The sequence below is a fragment of the Sparus aurata genome, chromosome 12, assembly GCF_900880675.1.
Source record: "Sparus aurata chromosome 12, fSpaAur1.1, whole genome shotgun sequence".
Lineage (NCBI taxonomy): Eukaryota > Metazoa > Chordata > Actinopteri > Spariformes > Sparidae > Sparus > Sparus aurata.
The window spans coordinates 13,863,019-13,872,495 of record NC_044198.1 but is presented as its reverse complement, the minus strand read 5'-3'; the positions used below and the strand labels follow the sequence as shown (position 1 = coordinate 13,872,495).

The 9,477-nt window shown below is 43.3% G+C and overlaps 1 protein-coding gene across 1 annotated transcript in view; it reads left to right on the top strand.

Moving 5' to 3' along the window:
• Window positions 1-1,829: 1,829 nt before the first annotated feature.
• sh2d3ca (SH2 domain containing 3Ca) overlaps window positions 1,830-9,477 on the top strand; it is a 64,981-nt gene continuing 57,333 nt past the window's right edge. The window contains exons 1-3 of the mRNA XM_030435996.1: window positions 1,830-1,982; window positions 3,283-3,552; window positions 3,673-4,228. Coding sequence (XP_030291856.1) covers window positions 1,964-1,982; window positions 3,283-3,552; window positions 3,673-4,228 — 845 coding nt within the window. The 5' untranslated portion in view covers window positions 1,830-1,963. The remainder of the gene's footprint in view (window positions 1,983-3,282; window positions 3,553-3,672; window positions 4,229-9,477) is intronic.

Sequence of the window (9,477 nt, the reverse complement as noted above, 5' to 3'; positions counted from 1 at the left end):
TCAAGTAACAGACAATTTGCAAATTATGGTCAAAGGTAAAATAACAGTTTTGTTTCTGAGGTCAAACCATTCTGCCTTCAACTGCCATTATTCACCAGTGTTCTGCTCTGACGCTGGAGAAGTCATCTTGTTGCACACTGAGTCACATATTCTGCATCAGTTTGTTTCAGATCCTTCACTGTTCTTACATGGTGCTCACAGTGAGTGAAATACTCACTAACCCAAGATGCCATGTTTTTCATAACTGCTGTCATCCATTGTATTGAAATATTCTCGATGTCTTATGAAATGTTTGAGGGATGTACGTCTTCGGTCTGAGTACACAAGCCTACTTAAGACAGCCTGTCCTGTAAGATAACCTGATGAAGGTCTAAGTACCAAAGTGTTGTTGTCATTAAACTTAATTGCAAGTGAAGAATACAGTGTGCGGGAGTCTTTTTCCTAAAGACATAGGCCCAAAATCCTACTTGAAATATTAGGTATCTTTTGAAACTTCTCTGCTATAATGTAATGATGTGTCTGTCAGTGGGCTTTCATCAAAAGATGGATGATTTTCAGACGCCACAGATTTATGTTGACCTTTGTGAAGTGATTTTGAGTCTAATATAACATAATTAATGCTGAATTTGAACTTTAACTTAAAATCCACCAGTTTCACACAGTAAAGTGTGTTTACAGATCTTGGGGCGTACTACTGCATATGTAGAAAAAAGTAGCCTTTTGTGCATCTGGGTGAAGCTGCGTTTGATTTTACAAATTGCCTACAGTGATGTCACTCAGCGGCTAGGTTGCATTATGGGTAATGCAGGTGCCATGATTTGAAAAGGAAGAAGAATGTGTGGAGTGTAAAGTCGATATCTCTGCCATATTGATTTTGATCATTTGTTTCCCAAACTGTTCATCATGAGCCTCACAGAGTACTGCTTTTCAACACCTGGAGTCTACATTACCCATAATGCAACTCAGCCACTGAATGACATCACTGGAGGCAATTTATCAGATTACATGCAGCTTCCTTTGAACTCACAAAAGGTTTTATTTTCAATGTTTCACTTGTGCAATCGTACTCCCCAGGACCTGCAAGCATACTTTAGTTAGTAAAATTGGTTGAGTTATCCTTTAAAAATGCCAAATGATGCACCAACACTTGAATAGCTTTGATCGCAATACTTACATCCTGTGGAAACAGAAATTGACATACACATAAGTGTTGCCTGAAGTAAATGAACATAACCTTGAGGCAGGGTTGATATCCGGTCTAACTCTCACCCACATTCACAGAAATTCTTGGCGCTGTGCAGGATGTCTTGCAGTGAACAGAGACATGCTAACACACAGCAACATGCCGTGCTCACTACATAACTATGCTTCCACATTAGTAAAGTTGAGTAAAGAGCACGTACCGCCTCATAATGACTCAGTGTACAGCAACATTGTGAGATTCAGAGAATCAAACATTAACTATGTATACAAGCAGCATCGGGAAGATTAAAGGACTTCTGGCTGGAAGGAAATAATAAATGATATCAAAGGTCATAGTTATCATTAGCTCTGGATAAGTTTATAACCTGCTTTGTGTGTCAGTGGGACAAAGTCACCAATCTGCGCCTCTGTTTATCAGCTTTTGTTCCCTCTCATCAACACCCTCGTGTTTCGTATTCATATTTTTACCCCTGTCATCTCATTGCATCTTTTCATTTCCTCTTACCATTGGTCCCCCTCGGCTTTACACAGGAAGTGCCACGGCCCGCCCTGCCCCTGTCGCTGCTTCTCATCTCTCCCTCACACATGCAAAGCTGTGTGCAGTGTCTCACCCACAGAGAGGAACTGTGGTTTCTCCTCTTCAACGAGAAGTGATCCTCCCTACCGGGCTCCCCTTCTCTGTTCTGCTGCGTCCCCTCTCAGATGATCCATCCGTCACCCACCTGCAGCTGATCTTTTTCGTGCACACTGCAGCCACAGCATGAGCCTACGGAAACTGAGTGAGTAGCGTGTGTGTGTGTGTTTGTGTGTTTCGACCAGCTGCACTTGTGTTTGCACGTTGAGTCAGCCGGTGTGGGCACAGTTTGGTGAACCGCTACTGAGTGTCAGATGCCTGTTTTGCAGCGTTTTTATCATTGTGACGTGCAAATATCAACTTGAAGCTGAAATGGCCTGCTCAACAATATATACAGGCTATTTACGACACCTGCTTTGATTTGTGTTTGAGTCAATGACGTTATCAAGTGTTAACTATGTTGTATTTATGTTCATTACGTCAGGGCTTTTCAAAATCTTAGACGGTGGGCCATTCATCAGACAAAGCTTGGAAAAAGTTTATTTACTAAAGCTTACTTAGTTTCGCTCAATTCCTGGATGCCTCTGGGATCATTATTATGTTATTTGATCTCATAGACACTCAACAAATGAGCCGAGACAGCCTGTTATTGTTGGCTAACATAAACTCAAACTCTTCAAATACATTTAAAAAGATCTGTCTGAAGATTTCTGACTTTGGGAAAGTGGGAAAAACAGTAAAATATAACTACCTGTGAACTATCTTTTTAACAAAATCACACACAGTCAGGCTCCTCTATGTGATCTCTTTCTAACATCATACATAAATTTTTTTTTTACACTTTCACCAACAGAGCCTCCCATTTTAAAAACCTCTGCGCTATATGATATAAATAATGTAAATAAAATGTTCTGTTGAAGAGACTACCAAGCAGGACCATATGTACATACACACTCATATACACACACACGCACATTCACAAGCACATAGTTGGTCTGCAGAGGGGATTTCTGCTGTGACAGCTGGGCAGAGAGAGGGGAACTTGTTTATTAAAGCTGCATTTTTTACTTTCTGCCTCATGGGGCAGCAGAGCAAGCTGGAATCACAACATCTGACATATAAACTTAACTTATAAAGTTGTTTTGACAGCTCTTAGCAAACAATTGCCTGTTTTACACATCTAGCAGACACAGAGCAATATTATCAATCCTATACTGACTCGTTTTACCTTTTTAGTATTTTCCAACTGCTGAAAAAAATATCTTTTGATAAAAAAGAGAGGTAAATGAGAGTTTTGAAAAACAAACTGTACCCCATACTCATGAATTATAGTTATAGTTTTAAAAATCCAAAAGAGCTTTGGCATGAGGATGAGGAGGCACAGTGAGTACAGAAACGCTAACAAAAGACATACAAGACAGACTGACGTCCCACCACATGGATCAACATCATAGTTTTCTTGCCACATAATTATCCTTTCTGCTTCTTTCTGTTCACCTCTCAAGGTTTCAAGTGGTTTGGAAGCCTCACCAACCTCTCTTTCCGCCGCTCCTCCGAGAAATCAGACTCCAAGTCCTCTTCGTCCAAGTCTGGAGCAGAAGATGGCGCCGACAGTGGCACCGGGGCTGCCCTGGCTCCAGTTGTTGAGGCAACGGTGGACGACATGGGTGCCATGCGCCCTCGCACTGCCAGCTATGTCCGCTCCAGTGAGAGCTATACGCATATGGGTACGCTGCCACGACTGCTGATGAAGCGGAGAGACAAGGGTAACAAAGGTAAAGCCTCAGAAGTTAGTTGATGCACTTTTGACACTTTGGCATGGTAGAAAGTGGAATGTCTGGGTGTTTTTCTCTGCTGCTCCATCTCTTTTTATGCTTTTTCATCCTCTTCTGTAGGAGGCTCCTGCACCAAAAAGAGTAAAGACAAAAGCAGCATCAGCAGAAGTCAAAGTCAGCGACCTGCAGGGAACCGAGACCCTGCGCCCCTGAGGGTCACACTTGTATCAACCAAAGTGTCTAAGGATGAAGTTAAAACTGACACTGGGCTCAGCCGAGACTCTCCCCCTGATCCCAAGATCCAGCCTGTACCTACACCTGAGACAAATGCAACAAGCAGTCAAAACCCCGTCTCAGGACCCACAGCTGCCTGTGAAGATGTGTCGCCATCTGGTGGCTCAAGTTCTGCACTGCAACCAGAGACTTGTGATGAGCAGAGTGTCGCTCAGGCAGGCACAGGCTTGAAACCTGAAGAGACTTCATCAACTCCACTCAGCGGGGAGATCAATAAGACTCATGAGGATGATGGGATAGAGTGTGATGGGATAGAGTGTGATGGGATAGAGTGTGATGGGATAGAGTCCGGACCTGTGTCAGAACTGATGGGGGAGGCTGAGAGCAGAGATCTGACAGCAGGAGCCGTCACAGGAAAGCAAAGCTCTGACAACATTTACTGGTAATTCTTTATCTTTCATACACTGTCTTCGATGTGAACAGTGCACTTTCACTCCTTTTGTCTTTTTTGAAGTAGAGAAGGTTACTGATTGGGGGCGGGGGCTGTCCCAGATCTTCTTGGTATACACAGAAGGCTGATGAACGTTTTTAAATCAAACTATGTGAGGGTCACACAGAAACACTCTAAGCTTGAATGAAATCCATGAGCTCATGATTGCAGGCTATGCGTTGGTTATCTGTACAATGATTATCCCCTCCATACTTAAAGGAGAACTTCGGTCGATTTAAACATGCAGCTTCATTGCTCAAGCTACCCTTGACTTGCCAGTACCGAAGACGCGAACAAATTTGGTCCAGCCATTACAGAGCTCCGTGAACGGAGACGTAGCATTGAACGCTAACAGCATGGGGTCAGAACTTTAGACTGTGTTTTAAGCGTCTTAACATGCTCCACATCTCACACCAAAAGTTATGCAACATCAGCAGACACCTTAGCACACAGCACTGTAGCGTGTATGACTCAAAATGAATAAAAAAGTAGTTAAAACAATGTGTTTGTGCAAGGAGCTACTTACCTGTTTGTTGACATCGGCGTCTTCCGGTAGCTAGGCTAAACTAGCTGATCCGTCGAGCGTGCATTTACTCCCTCACTGGCGGAGACGGAAACGTAATCCAGCATTTTCGTGTTTATGTTCATAATATACATGTCCGTGTTACAGCCTGTCATGAGCCATGAGCCTTACAATAGCCTGTTAAGCCTGTTAAGTGCACACTCGATGGATATGCTAGTTTGGTCTAGCTACCGGAACACACGGATGTCAACAAACAGGTAAGTAGCTCCTTGCACAAACACACTGTTTTAACTACTTTTTTATTCATTTTGAGTCATACACGCTACAGTGCTGTGTGCTAAGGTGTCTGCTGATGTTGCATAACTTTTGGTGTGAGATGTGGAGCATGTTAAGACGCTTAAAACACAGTCTAAAGTTCTGACCCCATGCTGTTAGCGTTCAATGCTACGTCTCCGTTCACGGAGCTCTGTAATGGCTGGATCAAATTTGTTCGCGTCTTCGGTACTGGCAAGTCAAGGGTAGCTTGAGCAATGAAGCTGCATGTTTAAATCGACCGAAGTTCTCCTTTAAAGGTCCCATATCATAAAAAACACGTTTTCTCTGCTCTCTACATATATAAGCTGGTCCTCCCTGAGCCTGCCATCTCCCAGAATGAGGAAAACAAGTGATTCCTACATGGTCTCTGCAGCCCACTCACTGGTAAAACGCACTCCTACAGGGTGTTCAGATTCTGCTCCTTTCCTTACGTAACGAAAGGAGCAGAGCATTATCATAAGCCAGCCTCCTCTGCGCGATGATAGGAGAGATCAGAGAGGGGGGGGGCGTTCATTCCAGAGGTGAAGTTCAGTGTGTCCAGCGGTGAGACAGCATTGTTTCGCAACGTTGTCGCTCAGAGCTAGACACGCAATTGCTCTGTTGTTGGTTGTAATAATCAACAAAGGGGCCTATTTTCTGTCCCAGCTACAGAACAACTGAAGAGACCGTGGTTGTGTTTCATTTTTAATGACAACGTGCCGGCTGCGGTTCGTGTTAGCTTGTGTATGCTAACCACTTCACATCGGACTGCTTCAGTAACGAGTGTCAGTACAAAGCTGGCTTTGCCCCGACTCTGACCCTCGTAAAAGGATCAGTCCCAACCATACTGGACCAAGCAACTGCACCTGAGCCACTGATAAGTGTCGCAGCGGTTTGATAGTATTTACAGTTGCAGACGAGTATGGTGAAATCAGCTGGAAATTGGCTAACTAGTTAGCTCCACTTCGGTCCGCTATGCAATGGCGTTTGAAGCAGATTTTATGTTAATAATATAACGAGGGAGCTTGGTTGTCACAGTAAAGTCTGGAAACATGTGCAGACTGGAGACGGAGACGATGTGAACAGTGTCCAAGAGTTTGGAGACTGTGTTGGAGACAAACACAGCTTTCGCTAGCTGTTAGCCATTAGCTACATGGTAGTAACTGTAACAACACACACAAACAAACTAACATTATTCAGACACACTAACCATTCTGAAACATCCTGCTGCAGCCGCAGAGTCTGTACTTCTTCAGGAGCTTCTCCTTCTGGGTCTGATTCTGGTTCGGTTGAACGAAAAAATCTCCGCGAGCCATAGTGTTACATCCACCGTAAACATTAGCGCGTGCTACCGTTAGCATAAGGGGCTTCCCCCCCGAGAGTGAGGTAGCAGGCAAGGCTCCCCAAATAGGCGTTGACAGATGGAGCTCATTAGCATTTAATGGTGCAGGCACAGAAACAGACTGATCTGAATAGAGCTCAGCAGAGCGAGTTTTAGACAGCTGGAATTCAGGACCACGGATGTGTTTGGGGCAATACATATCGAATACAGAGTTGTTGGACCTCTGACAGCTGTGTGAAATTGATGAAAAACAGTATAATATGGGACCTTTAAACAATGAGGGTTTGATGCAATTGGGTCCTAAACAGGTACAGTGTGCCAAGATCGGGTTAGTAGTGACTCCCCTCAGTGCATCCCTCCGCTAACAGCGAGCAAAAATAGCTACTGTTATTTTAGAAATGGAGTCTGTTAACCTAAACTAACGACTGACTTCCAGCACAACACAAAACCTACCACAGACCCCTACAATACAATAAAATACAATACAATACAATACAATACGCTGTGGAAGATTTAGTCCCTATCAGAAAACATTTGTATTTGAATGCAGAATCTGTAGCCAAGGGGAAAGATTTTGGCATTGGAAGTGTTTCCACTTGCAGCCCGTTTGTTGCCTGTATGGTATCGACCAATCATGTTTAAGCGGGCGGGGGTTGGGTTAGCGTAATAAGTCAACAGAGGTGGAAAGAGGCGGAACGCACTGGCTTTGATATAGTCCTAGAAGCCATCAGCTATTGTATGACGACGATTTAACTTTTTTAGAGATGTATTTGTGTAAATATATACTGCATAGCTGTTTTAAGAGATTAGCCAAAATATCGCCTTGCATTCAATTCTTGCCAGGTCCCCCTGGCTACACTGGAAAAACCCTGAAACACTGGTTGTTTCCTCCAGAGGCTAACTCGTCGTGAGATGATAACTGATGCAGTCCAAGGCTGATGAAGATTGAATTAGTTATTTCCAACTTTTTTAACTTGTGTGTAGTTTGGGCCACTCGTCACATTTCTCTAAGTTGTTGGCATTTCCACTAAAGGGAGATTTCTCCTCTATGCAGGGTCATCCTACCGTGGGGGATGTGGGTGTTTTAACACCCACACTCTTCCCGGTGAGAGGGTTCAACACCCACACTTTTTCTGCCGTTTATCTGCAGTTTTGCACAAATGCCTCACTACAGTCGCTCAGCTTCTCTGGCCGCTCTAGTCTGCGCTCGCTGCAGCTGTCTCCTCTCCCCCTCCCTCTCCTGTTGCTGCTTCAAACATGACACCGTCTTTGGGACTGACCGGCTGATGATTGGCTGTTCTGCCTTAAGTCCCGCCTCTCTTGCTGTTCAGCTCGTGCTGATGATGCATGAACTACCGTACAATACCAAATAATAGCCGGGCGTTTATTTGTTTCATCACTTAACAGACCAGGCTTTTATTTGGGACAGGCGTTTAATTCCCTCCTCACAAAAATCCGGGATGAAAATGTCACAAACTTCGCCAGCTTCTCTGTGAGATTTCTGGCATCCTTCTGGGCACAACACGTTAAAAAAGGCGAAGAAGAAAAACATGCAGTGTCAGTGGTCACGTCTTCTTCCTTGATGTTTTTTCAAAATAAATTAGACTCGGCATTTATTTGGAACCGGCGGTTATTTACCAAAATATACACCTCCACCAAGCGTTTAAAGGGGACCACATGATGTGTTTTATAATGTTTTTATTTGTTTACAGCTGCTAATTTATTGTTACGCTGTTACTGTGATGATACATGACAGTTAAATATTGAATATGTCTATAATAACCACATCCTGACATGTAACTGTGATTTTTGATAATCTAAGTACTGATAATAACAATCATGACAAAAAATTAACAAAGACTGCAGCTCACGATAAGAAGCTGCAACTGGCAGTGAGCTGCTTTCTTTTCTGTTAGCAGTGAAGTGATATACTCCATGACAGAACATTATAGAATATGATAATGTATAAAATAACATTTAATGGTAAAAAAAGTACAGTTGCAGTAGGCTTCTATTATAAATATGCAGCATATATATAGTTTATTATTATTATTATAATTACTACTATTTTTCTGCATATTCTTGACTTTGAATCGGAGCTGCTGTAAAGCATTTCTGTTTCAGATTCAATATTTAAGTGTCATTTATCATCACAGTAGCAGCGTTACATAGCACCCCCCCCCCCCCAAAAAAAAAACCCCACCACCACCACCACATCCATCCCCCGCACTTTTGAAAAGCTTGTTACACCTCTGCCTCTATGCATGCTTTTATAACTGTGTAAGAGGTTTAATTTGACAAAAGGGAAAGATTTTGATTTACCTTTTAGATTTGTCTTCTGACTCTTTGTCGGAAGTGGAACCCTTTGAATTGTTGAGCTAAACTACTGAACTCTAGGCTATATAAAGCTATTAAAACTAGCTCCACCTCGACCAGCTACATTAGCTTGAACATTAATGCATCAGAAAGAGCATTTCTTTTCTGCAGAAATGTTAATTAACTTTAAGCACTTGCTAGATTTTCACACTTTTAATTCATAGTTGTGTCAGCATTTTTACTTCAGCGCAGGATCTCAGTACTTCTTTTGCGGCTGTCTTCAGTGATTCAATAAAATGACCACACAGTAAATCTGAGTGGGTGGATGAAAGGTGGGTTAATGGGGGCTCAACTGCACATCCTCGCCCGGGGCCCCTCATAACAGATGAATGCGGCCATGCTCTCGGTGTAAACCAGAGGGCCGCAGAGCTCTCAGGGAAGTTTAGCGGGATCACACTTCCTCTGTGCTGTGGACAGGACTCTTCTGTGGCGATGGGCGTGAGGTGAGAAGATAACAGCTCTCATTACTCCACTTGTGAAAGGCTGCAGGTAACATCGATCCCTGCTATTGATCAGCTGCCGCTGCAGAGCCGCCGCGCTGCTGTTGTGATGTTTTTTCTTATTTTTGCATCGATCTGTTTCTCTGACACAGATAGGCCTTCTGTGCGCTCATTGTGTGCGTTTCATAACGAAGGGGAAGCTTCAACCGCAAAGACAGAAGTTTGT